The following is a 21,096-nucleotide window of genomic DNA, read 5'->3' on the forward strand; positions in this document are numbered from 1 at the left end:
CAGCACAGCAATGGTGTGGGTTGCCTCGCTCTGGTGAATACTTAAGGCTCCACCCCTTACAACACAACAGTAAGGACAAGGCCCAAAAATAAGGCCCAAAAGAAAGAACAGATCAAAGCTCCAGAAAAAAAAACACAATTGAGTGATGAAAAGATAGCCAATCTATCAGATGTACAGTTCAAAACATTGGTAATCAGGATGCTCACAGAAATGGTTGAGTGTGGTCACAAAATACAGAAAAAGTGAAAGCTATACAAAGTGAAATAAAGAAAAATATATGGAGAACCAACAGTGAAAGGAAGGAAAATAGGACTCAAATCAATGGTTTGGAGCAGAAGGAACAAATAAACATTCAACCAGAACAGAATGAAGAAACAAGAATTCAAAAAAATAAAAATAAAATAAAATAAATAAGGAGAGGCTTAGGAACCACCAGGAAAACTTTAAACATTCCAACATCTTAATCACAAGGATGCCAGAAGGAGAAGAGCAACAGCAAGTAATTGAAAGCTTATTTGAGAAAATAATGAAGGAGAACTTCCTCAATCTGGCAAAGGAAACAGACTTCCAGGAAGTCCAGGAAGCCCTGAGAGTCCCAAAGAAACTGAACCCAAGGAAGCACACACCAAGGTACATCATCATTAACTTACCCAAGATTAAAGATAAGGAAAAAATCTTAAAAGCAGCAAGAGGAAAGGAGAGAGTTCCCTACAAAGGAGTGTCCATAAGACTGTCAACTGGCGAAGTGCCCTTCTCATCACATCATATCAGAGGGCACATGATATTAACGTGACCTTTATCACATGGTTAAGGTTATTATGTCTGCCAAGCTCTCCACTGTAAGATACAGTTGACCTTTGACAACATGGGGGTTCATGGCACCGGTCCCCAGCACAGTTGAAAATCTTTGTATAAGTTTTGACTCCCCCAAAACTGAACTACCAATAGCTGACTGTAGGCCACACGCCTTACTGGTAACAGTCGGTTACCACAGTTTGCGTGTTACATGTGCTCTGTTCTGCACGCTGACACAGAGGAGCTGTGAGAAAGAAAACATGGTTAAGAAAGTCATCAGGAAGAGGAAATACACTTACGACACCGCACACATCACTGAAGCAAATCCGTGTGCAAGTGCACCTGCACCGTTCACACTCATGTTGTTCAAGGGTCACTGTAGTCACTTTACCGTTAGTGGTGATTTTCACTCTCCATGTTCTATGTTTTGGAAGCAAGTCTCCACGTCCAGCCCACATTCACGGGGAGGAATTCAGCTCCACCTCCTGGAAGGGGGGATTCTCTTCATGTGTAACTTGGAAATCTAGAAGGAAGATTTGCCCTTACTCCCTCATTTTAAAAAGTTTCAATCATTTACATGAGTATGAGCTCATGGGCACTAACTTTATAGTTTGGGCTATAATCACCACCAGTGTCACATGGAGCTCACACTGTCCCAGCTGTGTCCATGGGGAGCCCCCCCCAGGCTGACCCCGCGTCCCCTGTGACGTGCCCCGTGTGTGGGGGACGCACTGCCTTTCTGACAGTGCAGGGCGCTCCAGGCTCATCTTGGTGTTTCTGTCTCAGCCCCGGAGTCAGCTCCTCTTCTAAGGAGCCTGGTTCCTTTTATCGGAGGATGACATCTCAGACCAGGATCGGGGCTCATCTCCCTTCTCTGAAGAGGACACAGAGGTCCCAGGAGCCGCCCCAGCTCACCCAGCTCACAGGTGGCCTCACTTCAGCGCCACCTGAGAGCTCGGTCAGTGCAGCCTCAGGACCCAGCACTCGGTGGCCGGTCCCCGCACACGCCTTTGTTCTTACAGCCTCTGCTGTCCCGTCTGCGGGGCTCACTCATTAATAATTATATTCCCTAGTATTTGGAGGTTTTCCTAAAAGGAATAATTTCAAGTTTCTGTAACAAGTGTCATTTACAGAATTGACCAGAACAGGCAAGAGTGAGAAGGAAGAATCAGTTATATTTTTCTTTCATGTGGGATCTTTCTCTGCTCCTGCTGCTCTTGCCATGGCCCTGGGCCAGGGGTGGGGCAGGTGGGTGGCTCCCTTGGACTGTGAGAGATAAATGATGATGTGGGAACATCTTTCCCCATCACCTCCCCCACCCCCTCAGCTTTTCCCCTGTCTGTCCCCTTGCTCCCTCCCCAACCCCTGGCCAGGAGCCTTTCCTTCTCTCAGCCTCAGGCAGAGCCCAGCCTCTCACCTAGAGCCCACTGCTCAGTGGGAAGTGAGCTGTTCCCACCACTGGAGGGCAGAGGGGAGAGGTCTGAGCCAGGGTGGTAGGATAAGGTGCAGCAGGAAGGAAGGAGGTGAGAACAGGAAGGAAGGAGGTGAGCGCAGAAAGGAAGGAGGTGAGAGCAGGAAGGACTCCCAAATGAGTGATCAGAGAGACTGAGGACGTTCCTGGCCTCTTCACTGAGGAGAGCAGGGAGGGCCTTGGGTGCAGGGGCAGAGAGCTGGGGCAGAGTGTGGCTGAGACCCACCCTCACCTTCACCCCTGGGCTCTGACAGCACCTCACCCCCAGGTCACACTGAGGACCCTTCAGGTGCCCCACCAGGCAGGTGTGTCTCAGCTCCTCTCTCTGGGGGGGGACCCACAGCTGTCTCTCACTGATGTGTCCTGTCCCCCCAGGTCCGGTCCCCCTCAGTCCTGAGTCCACAGTCAGCACGTCCCTCCCTGCAGCCAGGGCAGCCTGTGGTTGGCAGGGGAAGAGACGGACGCTCGGCCTCTCACAGTGTGACGGCCTCACTGTCCCACCTCAGTCACCACAACGTGGGGACACTGGATGCAGAGGAGCGACAGCAGAGACACAGTGTGGGCTTCCCACCTCCTCTCCCCCCGTCTTTGCTTCCTCCCTCCTCCCCTAGTCTCCCCCACACAGCAGTGCCGCCTCCCTCCCCCAGCTCCATCCAGTGGGGAGAGACCCCCCTGCCAGACGGCTGCCATGTGTGCCCCCCTCTGTCCCCACCACAGAGTTACTGCCCCGTCAGGGTCCTGGGCACGCACAGAGGGCGATCCAGGGACGTCCCTCCTCCACATCCCTGTGTGGCTCAGGGTCTCCACTGCTTCAGTCTGCTCACCTGTCACCTCCGTGGGCCCACTCTGACCACCCCAGTTAAAACTGCCACGTCAGGGTTCCACTCAAGATGGCAAAGTAAACGCTTGTCCCTCCCATGACCACATCCAATTACAACTGAATTACAGAACAATCAGCCTGGAGAACCTACGGACCAGAAGTCCTTTAACTCAGTATAAAGAAGCCACGTTGAGACTGCTAACAGGGGTCGAGACAGGGAGCGGGATGGCCCCACTCCCACGGGTGACAGTGGAGAACTGGCAGAGATGTCTCAGCTGTGAAGGTTCCTTCAGAATAGCGAGGGGTCCCAGCCCCACATGGGGCTCCCCAGCCCGGAGCATCAGTGGTGGGAAGAGGAGCCCCACAGCACCCAGCTGTGAAAACCAGTGGGGACCCCATCCCCCTGGGGGAGACAGAGGGCTGTGGGGTCCCAGGCATTCCATTTTATTTATTTATTTATTTATTTATTTATTTATAAACAGAATTTTAAACAATTTTTAAATTAAAAAAAAATTTTGTTCAATTACCGTTGTCCCCATTTTCCCCCATTACTCTCCCCTGTCCTACCCACCCCCCACCTCCCACACTGAATCCTCCCCACCCACCCGTTGTCCTTGCCCACGGGTCCTTCACACGTGTTCCCTGACGTGACCCTTCCCCTTCTATGCCCCATTATCCCCTCCCCCCTCCCCTCTGGTCACTGTCAGTTTCTTCTTTATTTCCATGACTCTGGTTCTGTTTTGCTCACTTGTTTGCTGTGTCAATTAGATTCCACTTATAGCTGAGATCATATGGTATTTGTCTTCCACCGCCTGGCTAATTTCACTCAGCATAATGCTCTCCAGTTCCAAACATGCTGTCACGAAGGGTACGAGTTCCTTCTTTCTTACTGCTGTGTAGTATTCCATTGTGTAAATGCACCAGTTTTTTAATCCACTCATTTACTGATGGGCTGTTTCCAGCACTTGGCTATTGTAAATTGTGCTGCTGTGAACATTGGGGTGCACAGGTTCCTTTGAACTGGTTTTTTCAGGATTCTTAGGGTATAATCCCAGCAGTGGAATTGCCGGGTCAAAAGGCATAAACAACATAATTTTTTTAAATCCTCATCTGAGGACACGCTTTCAGAGGGAAAGGGAGGGAGAGGGGGAAAGTATCACTGATGTGAGAGAGAAACATTCCCTGGTTGCCTCTCATAGGAGCCTCAACCGGACCGAACCCATCACCCAAGCAAGTGCCCTGACCTGGAGTCGAATCAGCAACCTGTCACTTTGCAGGATGATGCCCAACCCACTGAGCCACACTGGTCAGGGCCCAGGTGTGCCTTTTAAAGGGCCAGTGCAGACACACTCAGGCTCTCACCCAGGTTCCCAGATGAGGGACAGTGGTTTGGGGGATACCAGGGACACATGGGGAGGAACTGAGTTGTGTGGCTTCAGGGCGAGGGCTGGAGGGAGAGCTGCCCCTTTCCTGTGCTGAGCCCTCCCCCTCACCTTCTCACTGGCTCTTTCACTGGCTGTGCCCCACAGGCAGCCTCACACGGCAGTAAGATTCGGGGTGCCCTGTGCCTTCTGCTGACCTGCCCCAGGTGTGACCCTGGGGGCAGCTGGCCTCAGTCACAGGTGGTCTCTCCCATGCACCCCCAGGCCCAGCACAGATGTGGGCAACCGCGGCTCCTTCTGCAGCTCCGACCAGGGAATGCTGGGCCTGGGCCTGCACCACAGCCCCTCCCAAGAGGCCCCAGACCCAACTCGGTGGCCAGCTTCAGACCCCAGCAGAGTTCCACCCTCTTAGCTCCACAAGCAGGACGTCCGAAGTGGGGTTTCCACAGGCCCAGGCCCTGCTGGGGTGAATCCCACTTCGAGGGCTCAGCCCCCACTCAGCAGCTCGTGTGCTGTGGTTGTGGCCAGACTCACAGCCAGTGGGCCTGGGGGTCAGCCCCATCCATGGACGCGCCAGCAGCAACCACAGCTCAGCCACGTCAGGGGGACACCCACACCCACACAGGGGACGCTGCTGTAAGAACAAACATAAATATGAGTAATAAAGTGGTAACAACTCCATCCCTGTCAATAATCACTGTTAATGTAAATGGATTAAATGCTCCCACCAGTGAATGGATAAGAGAATAGGACCCAGACACGTGCTGTCCACACGGGACCCACCTCAGATTGGACGACACAGACCAAGAGTGAGGGGGCAGGAAGGACGTCTCAGGTGAACAGAGACCAGCAGACAGCTGTGGCGGGGTGGGGGGTCTCTCTCAGACGGAATGGACTCTGACACAAAGGCTGTGATAAGAGACCAAGGACATTTCCTAGTGATGACGGGATCAACCCAACAAGAGGCTGTAACCCTTGTAACATTCACACACCCAACACAGGGAACCCTACACACGTGTGTAAAGCCAATACTGATGGACATGGAGGGAGAGAGTGGCAGTGGTACAGTCACAGAAGGGACTGTCACACCCCACTGTCACCAGTGGGGAGATCTTCCAGACACAAATCAACAGGGAAACGGTAGCCTTCAATGGCACATCAGACCTGAGGGACTTGTGGGTATTTTACAGCATTTCACCCCAAAGCAGCAGAACACACACCTTTCCAAGTGCACAAGAAACATTTCCCAGGACGGACCGCATGTTAGGGCACCAAACAAGTCTCAGTGAGTTTAATAAGATTGGAATCATATCAAGCATCTTCTCTGACCAAAATGGTATCAGGCAGAGAAGATGTGGTCCATGTATGCAGTGGAATATTACTCAGCCATGAAAAAGAATGAAATCTTACCATTTGCAACAACATGGATGGACCTAGACAGTGCCATGCTAAATAAAATACTTCACTTATATGTGGAATCTAAAAACAAAATAAATGCACAAAGAAAATAGGAACAGACTCAGATACGGAGAACAATCTGGTGGTAGCCAGAGGGGAGGGGTGGGGAGGCTGGGTGAACAAGGTGGAGGGATTAAGAATTTCAAATTCTCCACATTCGTAGGGGCTGAGTAAAGTCTGAACAAAAATGTATATACATACACAATTCACTTAAGAAATAATTCAAAAAGCCAAAGATCTTATTTAAAATGTTCAAATTCTTTGATTATCAAAAACAAAAGTAAAATAATTATATAACTTAAATTTTTTTTCAAATTTGCAGTCAGAAAACAGTTCATGGGGACGGAAAGCACAGCATAGAGAACACAGTCAGTGACACAACGATGGCTGTGTTTCCTAGTCGTGCCACACCCACCAGGGACCACTGTGTAAGGTATCCAGTGTCTAACCACTGTGCTGACACTAACATAAAGTACTACTGACTGTCAACTGTAATTGAAATATTAAAATAAATAAAAGTGTCACCTCTCCCATCACTTTGCACTGATTGTCTGCTGTGAATTATTTTTTCTCTGTCTCTTCTACCACTGTCTAACACACAGTGAAGGTTCTTCCTCTAGAGATGGCCTCAGCAGCGTCCCCCACCCACACGCTCTCTGTGATGGGACCTGGCCGTCCCCTGTCTAGAGGAGGGGACCCCACACCCTCCCCTCGGACCCGTGAGTGGCTCTGACGACTGGGACACGAGGAAGGGGACAGGGACTGAGGCTGGGGCTCTGACAGGAGGAGCCTGTGGTTTCTGACTGTGCACTTGGAACACGCCCTTCTGGGAGCAGGGGCCCGGCTGGGAGCAGCCAAGCCAAGGGGAGGAGCGGGCGGAGGGGCCCCGGGGCCACCCGGTGAGCAGCCCCAGGGAGCTCCCAGCACAGCCGGCACCTGATGAGCCCGTCAGGGACCCTCTGGAATGTTCCGGACCAGCCGGGCCTCCAGGGACAGCAGCCCCAGCCCGTGTCACTCGGGGCAGAGGAGCCGCCCACTGACCCAGTCAACCACAGACAGGAGAGAACAAAGTTTATTGTGGGCTGTTTGTTCCCCAGCGGCAGGTGAGAGGAACACAGACCACGTAATCCCCCACCGTCAGTGTGTCCTCATCACCGTCTGTCTTCCCTGTCAGGCTGTGGGCACCAGGAGAGCGGGCGTGCTGTCTGTCCGCCTTGAACGACCCCCAGGACTAAGGAGAAGCCTGGCGCAGGGGCCTCACTGAGCCCGTGAGTGAGCGAGTGCGCATGCGCTGGGACCGGCTCCTCACAGCTGAGTCTGGGACCGGGAGGGGCTGCCGGGGTTTGGTCTGGGGGCTGCCCCAGTCTGCTCGGGCTGCTGGAACCACATACCACCGGCTGGGCGGCTTAAACAACAGAAGTTCATTTTCTCACAGTTCTGCAGGCTGGAAGTCCGAGGTCAAAGTACCAGGAAATCTGGCTTCTGGTTGAGGGCCGTCTTTCGGGCTTGTGGACGGCTGTCTTCTCCCCGCGTCCTTACACAGCCCCTCCCCTGTGTGAGGAGGGAGGGGGGGCAGGGCTGGGTTTAGGAATCTGAGGTCTTTTTATCCCATAACCTCACTTGACCTATCAGATCAGGGCCCCGCCCCATGACCTTGGTTGACCTTAATGATCTCCTTAAAGGCTCTGTGCCTAAATACAATCACACTGGGGGCTGGTGCTTCAACACACGTGTAGTGGGGGACACAACTCTGTCTGTAACAGGGGTCCCATATGACGTGTGCATTTGCTACCTACCAGCTGGTCTCCATTCCCTGAGCCTGTCATGAAGTATGATGCTCGGTGCCTCCCCAAGCTCTGGTCTCACCAGGAAGAGCAGCAGATGGGTGGCACCTGGCCACCAACCACCTCTCATGTCTCAGATTGCAGCCATGGCTCATCTGCCACACACAGGGCTCTGGGGTGCCCTTCCCTGGTTTGTAGACCCCTGTTTGTTTGGGCTGCTAAAACAACACCATAGACAGACTATAAATAACAGACATGTATTTCTCACAGTTCTGGAGGCTGAAAGTCCAGGATCAAGGTGCCAGCACATTCAGGGTCTGGTGAGGGCCAACTTCCTGGTTCATAGATGTCTGTGCCCTCACAGTGTCCCCTCACTGTGTCCCCTCACTGTGTCCCCTCACGGTGTCCCCTCACTGTGTCCCCTCACTGTGTCCCCTCACTGTGTCCCCTCACTGTGTCCCCTCACTGTGTCCCCTCACGGTGTCCCCTCACTGTGTCCCCTCATTGTGTCCCCTCACTGTGTCCTCTCACGGTGGGCAGGGTGAGGGAGCTCCCCAGGGTCTCCTTTATCTGGGCTCCGCCTTCCTGACCTAATCGCCTCCCAAAGGCCCCACCTCCACACACCAGCACATTGGGGGTTAGGTTTCAGGGTGAACTCTGAGGACACAAACATTCAGTCCATAGCACCCCAGGGTGGTGGGCCAGTTGTCCGGGTAGAAATGAGATTTGGGGCCGAGGCTGCAGGGTTCCTTCATTCAGGGACTGGGGGCAGCAGAGAGCAGGGCCTGGAGGGTCCAGTCTGTGGATGTGGTGCGTGGGTGACCCCAGGGGAAGACAGGAGATCCCAGAGTTCCAGGGCAGTGAGCTGTGGAGGGTGTAGGGACTGTCCCTGGGAAATGGCAGCCTGGGCCCCATCACTGAGGTCCCGTAGCCCACAGTGGATGCAGCCCACACCCACGTTCAGCACCGGGTCATCAGGGGCCCTCAGCCTGGCCCAAGGGCTTGTCCTGTCCTAGGGCAGGGAGGGACCTCTGAAGGCTGTGACAACCTGCTACTCAGGACTGGGCACAGACATGGCAGGGAGGTGCTAGTGCAGTTAGTGGGACCCTGGGATCCCCAGGAATGTGGGACCAGGGCTTATCCCTGCAGGGACAGCACAGCCCTTTGCTGTCTATGACCTGGAGGACCCTCTCCAAACACGGACAGGTGTCCCCATGGCCAGCCCTCCCCTTGCTGCTCTCCTCCTGGCTCCGTCCTCTCTCCCCCCTGCAACCCCTGCCCCTCTGATGTGCTTCCTTCTGTGTACCCTGACTTCCTCAGAACCACCTTCTCCTTCCCGGACCTAATGCCCCAGTCCCTGCCCCTATCCCATGTTCTGAGACTCACTGGACTGATTCCCAGGTGGAGGGTCCGGTAGCTCCAGAGGGAGCAGCAGGAACATGTGACAGGGACTTGGGTGTCCCAGGCCCTATTCTGGGGTACTAAGGTCACCTAGTTAGTTCATGGGGTCCATCCTGGACCTGGGAACTGTCCTGGACCTGGGAACCTGTCGTGGCCGGAAGACCTCACCCTTCCCTGAGGGAGGGTCCGCGGTGACTCAATGCGGAGGGAACACTAAGTCAGTGTGGGTTGTGAGAAACACTTTTCACCCAGAGCCTGACACTGGATGGGGACCCAGTCTTGCATTCAAAGCCCTGTTCTGGTGTTGGGAGCAGATCCTGGGAGGGATCTGACTAAACAGCAGAAAGGGGAGGGAGGGTGGTCTTCTGTCATCTGCCCTGTGGCCACACGGGGGCGCTGCCGCGCTGCTCCCGGAGGCTGACTGCTCCCTGGGAGGGTCTGTGCTGTGAGTGGTCAGAGGTGGCTGACCCGGAGGCTGGGCACCGGGTCGGGGATGAAGTAGCTTCCAAGCAGTCCTGGACTCCACAGGTGTCAAGGTCAGGGACTGAACAAGGACTGACAGAGAGGAGTGCTCAGGAGGCTTGGGCCACCTCTGAGGTTTCCACCTCCCCACTGCGACCCCTCTCTCCAGCCCCGTGATGACAACACCCTGGGGAAACTAAAAAGAAACATTTTATCTACTTTCTGGTTTTCACAGTACTCCTTCTTGATATAGCAACAGTAACAACATTTGTGGAGGTTTTCCTCAGGAAGGACACATGAAAACTTGGTAACATGCTCCTCCCTGGCAGGGATCCTGGGTGCCAGGGGTCTGGGGAGGGAGGAGTTTCCACGGTTGACTTCTCGGACTGTCTGGAGTGAGCTTTCCTAAATGTGTTACATTTGCAAGGCCCTTTCCAGGTCAGGTCCAGGTGTCACAGCTGTGGCTGCGTGACGGGCCCAGATCCCGGTCCTCCCTGTGTTCCTCCAGCCCAGGCGCCCAGGCTGTCACACCTCAGAGCCCGCACTGCTGGTCCTGGGCCTGAAAACCTGCCACCAGGCAGCCCCTCCCTCCCTGGCAGTGTCCCCAAGCGTCCTTGCTGAGCGGCCCTCCCTGCACTGCCCCTGCCCGGGCCCCTCCAGCCTCCCTCCAACCCCACCCGCTTTGCTTTTGCTCACACCCAGTTCACTAACACACATTTTCAATGTATTTATTTAATCATTTACTGTCTGTCCCTCCTTGAGAACACAAGCTTTATGAGGACAAGGACAGGGATCTGATTTTCACACCTGTATTTCCACGGCCCTGAAAGCTGATTTTAAAACATCTGTTGAGTGAGGGACTGAGTGAAGGCACAGACTGCACACACCCTGCTGCACACCAACACACAGACAGTGCACCCACAGGGACACAGTCACACACACTGACGTTCTCACACACACACTGACACACTCACACACACTTAAACCCTAACTCCCGTGTAACGTCACACTGTGAACAAACACCCCATGTCAGCGTGCATCATCATTTCTAGTGTTTTCTCCAAAGGACTGTGAAAACTTACCTAAAAGACACCTGAAGTTTGAAAGACCAACACGGAGGTCACTCTAGGTTTAGCCATTTTGATATTCTGTCCTATTTTACTGACAGAATGTATTTCTGTAATTTTTGCTGACACATTTGAAAATCACCTGCCAGCATCATGACCCTCTCCCCTGAATATTTTGGTATTTATCTCTGAAAAAATAACCTTTCTCTTCAAACAATATTATTACACTCTAGAAAATAACTGTAATTTCCCTAATATTATAAAATGTCAAAGTAACATAAACTTCTCTACATTATCCTGCAAATGTCCCCCATTTGGAGAGGAGGAGGCTCAGGGGCCCTGGGACCATCCCTGATGCCCCCCACCCCCCTCCCTGGCACCCCTCCCTCCTTGCCCTGGACGGTGACACCAGGGAAACTGAAAGTAGGCCATTTTCCTCTCCTCCCTACTTCTGTCTTTTAAACTCAGTTTTTGAAATGAAATCATCTCTTACTGGGAACAGCATCTCAGTGTCTACATCCTCCCCAGTGTGGGTACGCACATCAGGACTGTTGGGATGAGGACCACAGCTGCCCTGGGCCTTCTGTCCCCTCAGCAGGACAGGAGAGGGGCCCTGGCACCAGGGTCCCACCTGATGCCCCAGAAGTCACACCTCCAACAGCAGCTGTCCCACTGAGACCTGGAGTGAGCACAGTCCCCCTCTCAGGGTTCAGAGAGAACTCATGCACGTCCTCCAAGACCCCGCCTCTCCCCCAGGCCCTCCACCCCACAGTCAGGGGTCAGGACTGGGACTGAGACCCCCACCCTGACCTCCTCCTCCCCACCCACAGAGCCCCAGGGAGAGCCCAACCCCTGCTCCCCCCCAGCCCCTCACTCACTCACTCACCACCATCCTCCCTGAAGCCACCAGGACCAACCTCATCTGTCCTTGTCCCTGTCTGTCTCAGTCACCCCTGGTCCCCAAACACCCTGCACCTCATCTCCACAGGCTCTGCAGCCCCCACTCTGTCCCCTCGCACACCCCCTCCTCCCCAATCCCTGAGACCTGCCCACTGCGCCCCTGAGTGCTCAGCCCAGGACCAGAACCTGCACAGCCCTCCCCCAGGATGAGGTCCCTGCACCTCGCAGCTCTGACAGGAACCAGGTCTCCCTGAGGCCACAGCTCCCTCTGAAGTCCTCCCACGGGGGTCCCCCCTCCCTCTGACCTGGAGCCCTGGGCGAGGAGGGGGGCAGGGTCCCAGCTCCTCCTCTGATTTGACCTGCTCCCCTCACTCCTCCCTAGCACCCCCAATGTGCCATCAGACTGGAGCCCCCACTTCCTCATCATAGGGATTCCCTGTGGACCCCAGGCCACTCCCCCGTTTCTTTTACCTCCTGGCCCACTGTCACCCTCCCAGAGCGCTGCCTCCCTGACCCTCAGTGACAACGCCATCAGAGGTGGGAGGCTGAACAGTGGTCCCCAGAGACGCCCAGCCTGGTCCTTGGAGCCTGTGAACAGCTTTCCTCACGTGGCAAAGGGACCTGGGTGATGTCATTGAGGTTAAGGACTGTGGGACAGGGAGACTCCCTGCATTATCTGGGTGGGCCAGTCAGGTCACATGAACCCTAAAAGCAGAGTGGCTGGAGCTCCGCAAACACCAGCATGATTATGTGATCACAGGCTGTAATGTGAGGTCAGCAAACCTTCCTCACAGCTGTGCCTGTTTCCAGGCCCCGAGTCATCACCCCAACAACCCCTGGAGCCCACTGGGGTCCCAGTCTGTGATCCTGCCCTTTGTTCACTGTCCCTCACCCCTCAGTGTCCTCTCCTCCCTGCTCTCAACCTCCATGAGGCATCATTTCACTCTGCCCCTTGGCTCCCCCCTGCTCTGTCAGCCTTGCCTGGAAAAACCGCACAGCCGGTGACTCGACCTCCGCCTGCCCCGCACCTGCCCCACCAGCCACAGGAGGCTGCAGCCCCACACAGCCATGCTGACGCTGCCACGTTAATGTCGTGACCCAGACCACGGGGCGGGGGATTTCCAGGCACAATTCCTCCGGGACCCACGAGAAAGCCCCGGTCCCTCCACCCCCGTTCCCAGGGCCGCTCCTCTCCGGCGTCAAGTCCCCGGGGGTCAGTTTCCTTCTAGATGAGTCCGGGGGGAGGTCAGGGATGGGAGGCAGAGTCCGTGCCCGGGAGAGGGGCTCCGGGAACAGAGGGGAGGAAAGGGGGCTGGGCCCAGCCTGGGGGTCGCTCCCTGGTTCCCCCGGACAGAATCGGGGCCGGGACTCGGGGACGCGGTGCGACAACGAGCTGCCTGAGGAGGAGGAGGGGGATCGGGGCAAAGTCCCAGGTGCCCGGCCCGGCGCTCAGGGCCTCGGCCCGAAGGCGGAGTCTGGGCGGGGAAGCTCCGCGCTGGGGAGTGCAGTCTCGCGGGTTTCACTTCTGCATCTCCGAACCCGCACGGGGGACTCTTTCCCGGATACTCGTGACGCGGCCGCACTTGCCTCTCTCATTGGTGGCCGGTGTCTAGAGCAGCCAATCGGCGTCGCCGCTGCTCTCCGGTTATAAGTCTCCGCGGACCCACCCGGATGCAGTTTCTCCCCAAACCCCGAGGATGCGAGTCATGCGGTCCCCGAGCCTCCTGCTGCTGCTCTCGGGGGCGCTGGCGCTGACCGCGGCCGGGGCGGGTGAGCGCGGGGTCGGGCGGGAGCGGCCTCTGCGGGGAGGAGCGCGGGCCGGCGGGGGCGTGGGGTCCCGCTCTCCGTCCCCGTTTCCGTCCCCTCGACCGCGGACCCGGGACCCGCGCCGCGCGGAGGGCCGCCGGTCTCACCGCTCCCCGCCCGCAGGTCCGCACTCCCTGAGGTATTTCGACACCGCCGTGTCCCGGCCCGGCCGCGGGGAGGTCCGGTTCTTCTCCGTCGGCTACGTGGACGGCACGGAGTTCGTGCGGTTCGACAGCGACGCCGCGAACCCGAGGATGGAGCCGCGGGCGCCGTGGATGGAGGGGCCGTGGGTGGAGCGGGAGGACCCGCAGTACTGGGACCGGCAGACACGGAACGCCAAGGGAACCGCACAGACTTTCCGAGTGAGCCTGAACACCCTGCGCGGCTACTACAACCAGAGCGCGGACGGTGAGCGCGCGGGGCCGGGCCGGGCACGACCCCCATCCCCGTGGACGGGCAGGGCCGCCCCGAGGGTCCGCGTCCGAGCTTCACCCCGAGAGGAGCCCGCGGGACTCTGACCCGGTTCGGTTTCGGTTTCGGTTCGATCCCCGCGGGCGGGGCGGGGTCGGTGGGCGGGGCTGACCTCGGGGCGGGGTCAGGGTCTCACACCTTCCAGGAGATGTACGGCTGCGACGTGGGGCCAGACGGGACCGTCCTCCGCGGGTACAGCCAGTTCGCCTACGACGGCGCCGACTACATCGCCCTGAACGAGGACCTGCGCTCCTGGACCGCGGCCGACGCGGCGGCTCAGATCACCCGGCGCAAAGTGGGAGGCGGCGGGTGAGGCGGAGGATGTGAGGAACTACGTGCACGGCCGGTGCAGGAAGTGGCTCCTGCGGTACCTGGAGCGCGGGAAGGGGGCGCTGCAGCGCGCAGGTACCGGGGCTCGCGGGGCGCCCCCACCTCGGGCTGGGCTCGGACGGGGAGACGGGACGCGGGACCAGGGTCAGAACCCCCTCTGCGTCGGGAAACCGAGTCCGCCCGGACTTTCCGACCCGGGACCGGAGGGCGACCCCGCCTTCTCTGAGGGACTCGGGGCGGGGGCGGGGGCGGGGGAGCCTCTCCCGGGGATGGAGGGGATGTAGGGACGAGCCCTGAGATCTCCGGTCAGCGGCTCCCTCTGACCCTGGCAGTTCCCCGGCCCGTGGGGACTTCCTCTCTCAGGCCGGTTCCTGCCCAGCACCCGCGGGTCTAGGTCCGACCCGGCTCTCCGTAGCCTCGTGGCCGCCACCCAGAGTCTGAAACAGAAATCTTTCTCTGCGCAGACTGAACTGCCCCTGGGCTTTGTCCCTCTGGTTCTAGAACTTTCTACAGACCAGGGGATCCCCCAGGTGCCTCTGCCCAGGCTGGGTCTGGGGTTTGCCCCCCCCCCGCCCCCCACACTGTCCTGTCCAGTCTCAGGACGGCCACGGGAGCGCTGCTGGACTGCCCCACGGCCGTGCGAAGTTCCCTAATTTCCGACCCTTCTCCTCAGACCCTCCAGAAGTGCGAGTGACCCGCCACCCCACCTCTGAGCGTGAGGCCACCCTGAGGTGCTGGGCGCTGGGTTTCTATCCTGCGGACATCGCCCTGACCTGGCGGCGGGACGGGGAGGACCTGACTCAGGACACGGAGCTCGTGGAGACCAGGCCCGCGGGGGACGGGACCTTCCAGACGTGGGCGGCGGTGGTGGTGCTGCGTGGGGAGGAGCAGAGATACACGTGCCATGTGCAGCACGAGGGGCTGCGGGAGCCCCTGACGCTGCGATGGGGTGAGGAGGGGCCCCCTGGGGACTTCAGGGGGGTTGGGGCAGGACCTGGGGGGCACAGCCCTCACCTTCCTGTCCCTTTGCAGAGCCGCCTCCTCAGACCAACACCATCATCATCATCCTGGGCATCGTGGGTGGCCTGGTCCTGCTTGGAGCTGTGGCGGCTGCAGCTGTGATGTGGGGGAGGAGGCGCTCAGGTAGGGTGGGTGGGGTCTCATTTCTTGTCCCACCGGGGGTCTCAAGCCCAGGAGACCTGTGTCCTGCTTCATTAAAGGGAAGTATCGTATTCACTCATGTGCTTGCCAGTCTGGGGCCCTACTGGCTACACTGACTGGTTAGGAAGGCACGTGTGAGATAAGGGACAGATTCGTCACCCTGATGACTCTGGGGATGGGGACCTGCTTCCCAACAGTCCCAGGTCCAAGGGGAGGGTCCCTGCTGAGGACAGACCTGCAGGAGGGTGGTAGGTCCAGTCCCTGCACATGAACTTCCCTCAGGTTTCCGGATCCTGCCCTGGGTCTGTGGTCAGAGTTCTGGAAACTTCTTCCGTGGGGTTGAGCACTAGGGCTTCCTGTAGGACCTCAGGTCCCTGCCTCCTCCCTGGTGTCTCACAGGATGTTTTCTTCCCACAGGTGGAAAAGGGGGGAGCTACGCTCAGGCTGCCAGTGAGTATGGAGGGGGGACCCCTGAGACCCTGTGTTGGTGCAGACGGGAGCCCATGGGGGACCTCCCCCTCCCCTCTCATAGTTCCTCCTTGGGTCTCCTGTCCTGGGGGCTCTGACCACATCCTGTTTTGTGCCCCCCCAGGCAGTGACAGTGCCCAGGGCTCGGATGTGTCTCTCACGGCTTGTAAAGGTGAGACCCTGACATGGGGAGGGTTGGGGCAGAGGGGATGGGACTGGGTAATGGGGGGACTCTCTGGGACATGGTGAGCATGAGGTGGGCTGTTGGACAATGTCACCACCTACAGCGACTGATGGACATTTGTTCACAATTATTTTCTTCTCCAGCGTGAGACAGCTGCCCTGTCGGGGAATGAGTGATGGAAGGTTCCTCACACACACACCCGCCAGCCCCTGTTTGTGACTTCAGAGGTATCTCATTTCTGCTTCTGCAACTGGTGTCTGAATGTCTGTGTTCCCATCAGCATCACTGAGGAGGTGGGAGGCGGGCCCACCCCCTCCACCAGCCCCTCCCCACACTCCCCTGCTCCAGCAGAGGGGGGTGGGGCCTCCCCACCCCTGTCTGTGCTTCCTGGTGCCTGAGCTGCAGCTTCTCACTCCCTCATTAAAATGAGGCTCTGGATGTAAATTTGTTTTTTTCAATTCTTGCCCTGAATGATTGATGTGTTAATTAAAAAGTTGAAGATCCTAAATTTTGAGAAGGAAATAAATGGAGTCATCGAGAAGTTTCCAGAACCCCTGTGTGTGCTGTGCTGAGTCTGTGGCAGGGACAGGAGAGGCTGTGAGGACCTAGCATGGTCGGGGCTGTGCCCAGTCAGTGCTCAGTGCATCGTGGGCTTTGACGTGGTCCCTCCTCCACTGGGTCGCCCTCTGCCCCTTTGTCCTGTCCCTTCAGTAGGACCTTGTCCCAGCAGGACCTGGGATCACAGGAACCCGCATCCCCCGGGCCTTGTAAACTGCCCCCGTGAAGCCCGTCTCCAGGACCGCGGGCAGCGAGGGCTGTGTGAGGCCGGGTCAGCCGAGGCTCAGGCCTGGGTCGGACCCTCAGCCCCATCTTCTGGGTCTTTATTTGTTGCTTCTTTGTTTCTGTAGAGCAGCAGGACTGCGTTTGTCCTTGTCAGGAGTCCTGGTCTCATTCTCCTCTGGGTGTCCCCCGTCTGCCAGCAGCAGGGGTGTTTTGCCTGTCACTGTCCCCACCAGGCCCAGGGGGTCCCTGCACACAGGAGTCTGGGGTGTGGAGAGATGAGTTGTCAGACTCATCCTGCTGTTGCCTCCTCTAGGGCTTGGCTGATCTTTCATCTCATCCTAAACTCTCAAAGGAACCGGGTTCTGGACTGAGCAGAGCTGGGATCCCATAATTTCCCATCCTGGATAAGTCCCCATTGGAATCCTGCTCTGCTCACCCGTGCCCTCCCCCTGCCCTTCGCTGCAGTGCTGGCTGCGGTGCGCACTCCGGGATGCACAGAGGGGGGTCTGCTGTGGACTCGGGGAGCAGCTCTGTGGGGAAAGTGCGGGGACATCGATGTCGGTGTGAGTGCACGTGGTGTGGTAGCTGCCACGGAGCAGCTGTGGTTGAGGCCACGTTAATACAGACACAGCCTGCAGCACAGGGAGGTGCCCTGCCCTGACCATCTGTGAAGCAGTGGTGGCTGTGTGACAGACGTGTGGCACTGGGTTTGCATGTGGGGACATCACTGAAGCACAGTCGGGATCACTGCCGGCCTCATGGGGCCCGTGCTGTGTGGGGAGACAGTGGGTGTGAGCACAGCACACAGGGAGGTGTGTGTGGGAGGGGGAGTGGTCTGGGAAGACGCAGAGGGGACGGTGGTCCCCAGTGTGGGCTGTGGGGACAGGGAAGGCGGCTGCTTGATGTGGGTGGTCAGTGTGGGCCTCACTGGGGAGGTGGCCTTGAGGGGAGATTTGAAGGACATGAGGCATTACCCACCAGGATGTCTGGAGGAAGTTCTGTCCAGGCAGGGGACCCTCCAGTGCCAATGCCCCGGGGGCAGCGGTGTGTCTGGAGTCTGGGAAGGAGGAGGAGGGGTGGGGGGTCAGTGTGGGAATGGAGCAGGGAGTGAGGGAGATGGGAGAGAGGCACGGCCAGACCACGTGGGCCTGGAGGACGTTGGAAGGGCACGACTGTGCTCTGAGTGAGGTGGGGTCAGAGGACAGTGTAGAGCAGGAGGGGACATGGCCTGACGTCCCCCTTAATGGGTCCCAGTGGCTGCTGTGCTGAGGGCAGACTTGGGAGGTGAGGGAGGCAGTGTGGACGCAGGAGGGGTCTGTGCCTGGGCTCCAGGCTGGGGATGCTTCCCGGGGTGAGTGGTGGGAATAGTGGGCGTGGGGGGATCCTGGATGCCTTCTGAGGGGGACCTGACGGCATTCCTGATGCTTAATCTGGGGCACGAGGGAGAGAAGTCCAGGTCAGCAAACATCTCAGAGGACACGAGCAGAGAGACGGAGTTGTGTCAGCAGAGATGGGGAGACTCTGGAAGCAGCGTATCTGAGGGGACGTCACAGACGTTCATTGTCAGAGACGGTGGAGCTGAGACGTCTGTGAGAGATCCCAGGGAGTCGTCCAACTGGCAGGCGGACCGCTGAGTCTGGAGATGGGGGGATGTGCGGGCTGCACAGATAGACTCGGGAGGCCACACACGTAAGTGCTATTTAAAGCCGTGAGCACGGGCAAGGTCACCAAGGGGGTGACAGCTACAGAAGATGAAGGAAGAAGGAGGGAACCCAGGGCCCCAGTGCTGAGCGATCTGAGTGGACCACACGCCAGAGCCGCCTGCACAGTCTGTCTCCGAGTCTAGAAGGCTGTTGAGCACCGAGTCCCAAACTTTCTTGTGCCCACAAATTTCCTGCACACTTTGTTAAGACTCAGAGAGTCTGGAGCAGAGAGTGGGATTCTGGATTCATAACGAGGCTGGTGCGGATGCTGCTGGTCTTCAGGTCACACATTCAGCAGCAGGAACCCAGACAGGACCCCACACGGCTGTGCGTCAGCCTCGCCTGCAGGGCTTGTCACACGAGTGATCCCGGCCTGGGGCCTGTTCCCCTGAGACGTGGGTCTGGGAGAGGCCTGGGGTTTGTAAGAAGCCCCACGAGCCCTCCTGGGGCTCAGCCAGACCGGGACCACTGAGGTCAGTGATGGAGCTCAGGGTGGGGAGGGGTCTTCAATCCACATTTAGTGTTTTTTTTCCCCACAGAAAGAAAAGGGAGGACATATATTGTCATTTTCATGAGACGTGATGTTGGGAGTTATGGTCATTCTCTCCACCACGGGGTAGAGTCAGGTGGGAGGTTTAGGGAGTGGGCCTGGGTCAGCATAATAAAATCTCTGAGTGAAACTGTTCCCTAGATATATTTCTTGGAGCAAGCAATGGAATCCTAATTTTTTTGTAACTTAGCTATAAAAGAGTAATTGGGTTCTAATGCTATTTTGGGGAAAGCTGCAAAACACACTAGAGGCCACACAGCCAGGAACAGCCCACAGCCCAGCCTGGGTCGGGTCCCACACAGGCCCCGCTGCCCTTCTGCCCGGCACAGATGTCACCACTCACCCCACTGACTCTCCTGAGGTGGGACCCTGGGCCCTGCGGCTGGGACTGCTGTCTCTGCTGCTCCGGCGCCCGGACACTGTTGCTGCCCCTCCCACCACCCTGGCTGAGGGCCCTCTGCACAGTCCCAGCCTCTCTGTGTCACCACGTCCTGAGTCAGAGTCTGGCATGTGGTCACCTGACTGGTGGAGCCTCGTGCCGTGTCCAGATGCATGAATGTTGGGGACATGGGTTTCCCTCTTTCATGGAGGGACATGGTCTCTGCCTCCAACTGAGACTTGTCTTTTTTGGAGAGCACGGTTATTAACGTTCACTGCAGACGGTGAAGCAAGGAAGGGCCTAGAACAGAAGAAGCAACAGGAGACTCAGGTGGGGCTGCTGTCAGCTTGCTGGGGAGTCAGAGAAATGGGGACCTTGGGGACAGTCGGGGGTCAGCCTGGGATGAGCTGCTGCTGCCCAGTGCTCCCCTGGCTGCAAGTCTCCTGGGGTCCCTTAGAGTTTAGGACACGCCCACCTGTGGGGGAGGGAGGGGGGAGGGAAAGTGCAGTCCTGCTCCAGGGAGGGAGAGCGTGCCCACCAGGACCCTACGTGTGGAACCTTCCCCTGTAGGAACAGAGTTCAGGGGCTGGAAAGGGGGATGGAAAAGAACACATTTCAGTCCTTGGAGCAAAGGTCTGAGGCTGGAACTTTCTGGTGCATTACAGACACTCGGGTTTGGCTGCAGGAACATGTGACCAATAAATGACGTCCCAAGCAGAGGGTCTCTCACCTGCTCTTCCTCTGAGTTTCTCTGTGGGATGGTGAGGGGTGTTTTCCTCCATTCACCCACTTCTCTGGTTCTCAGACACCAGCTGTGTTTCCTACAGTTCAGCTCAACTCCGACGTGAACTCCCTGGAGTCAGCCTCAGACCCCACAGGGTCAGGGTCCGTCCCACAAGACTGCCCTCCCCTCAGAGCAAGTCTCAAGTTCAGGCCCTTGTGTTACCTGCTCGTCTGTCCGACTTGCCTACAAAAAGTAGGGACTCCCCACCAAGTTCATTAATTTGCTACATCAACTCACAGAACTTGGGAAAATGCTGTGTTTACTGTACATTTTATTACAAACAATACAAGTGAGCAGCCATATGAGGAGGGACATGGGGTGAGGTGGGGAAGGGTCCCGAGTGCCCAGCCTCTGTCACCATGGAGTTGGAAAGTGTCACCCCCAAGTCCCAGCATGGGGAGGGGTTCACTACTTCAGAAGCTCTCTGAACCCCATTATTAGGGGGGTTTATGGAGGTGTCACTATGTAGACAGATTTGACTAAATCCTTGGCCATTGGTGATTGAACTCAAACTCCAGCCCCTCTCCCAGAGGCTGGGCAGTGAGGCTGAAAGTTCTGACCCTCTGATCAAACTTGCTCTTTCTGGTGACCGGCCCCCATCCTGAAACTGTCCAGGACCCTCAGCCAAGGGCCATCTCATTAGCATCCTTGTCACTCAGGAGACTCCAAGGGTTTTAGGAGCTCTGTGCAGGGAACCAGGGGCAAAGACCAAATACAGTCAGACCTCAGTTCCCGAATGTCTCCCATGTCGAACAACTCAATTCGTGACTGAATTATTTTTGGAAAACATGTTTCAGTTGTCAGCCAAAATTTTGATTCTTCACCTGACAACACTTTCAGGCTGATACCTGTATGATCAGTCACCTGTATGACTGGGATCTCAAACAAACTGCTTCTCGGACAGAATTCTGGAATGAATTAAGTTTGAAAAGTGAGG

At 57.1% G+C, this 21,096-nt stretch overlaps 1 protein-coding gene across 1 annotated transcript; it reads left to right on the forward strand.

Moving 5' to 3' along the window:
* The first annotated feature begins 13,153 nt into the window (after window positions 1–13,153).
* On the forward strand, window positions 13,154–16,511 carry LOC123815167 (patr class I histocompatibility antigen, A-126 alpha chain-like). The gene is given in 9 exon segments (XM_045833382.1): window positions 13,154–13,310; window positions 13,470–13,754; window positions 13,946–14,115; window positions 14,117–14,222; window positions 14,821–15,096; window positions 15,180–15,290; window positions 15,726–15,758; window positions 15,901–15,948; window positions 16,104–16,511. Coding segments are annotated over 9 exon segments (1,107 nt in total). The 5' UTR covers window positions 13,154–13,237; the 3' UTR covers window positions 16,109–16,511.
* Window positions 16,512–21,096: the final 4,585 nt, after the last annotated feature.

Source organism: Phyllostomus hastatus, unplaced genomic scaffold, assembly GCF_019186645.2.
Source record: "Phyllostomus hastatus isolate PE091 unplaced genomic scaffold, TTU_PhHast_1.1 phas_contig_102, whole genome shotgun sequence".
Lineage (NCBI taxonomy): Eukaryota > Metazoa > Chordata > Mammalia > Chiroptera > Phyllostomidae > Phyllostomus > Phyllostomus hastatus.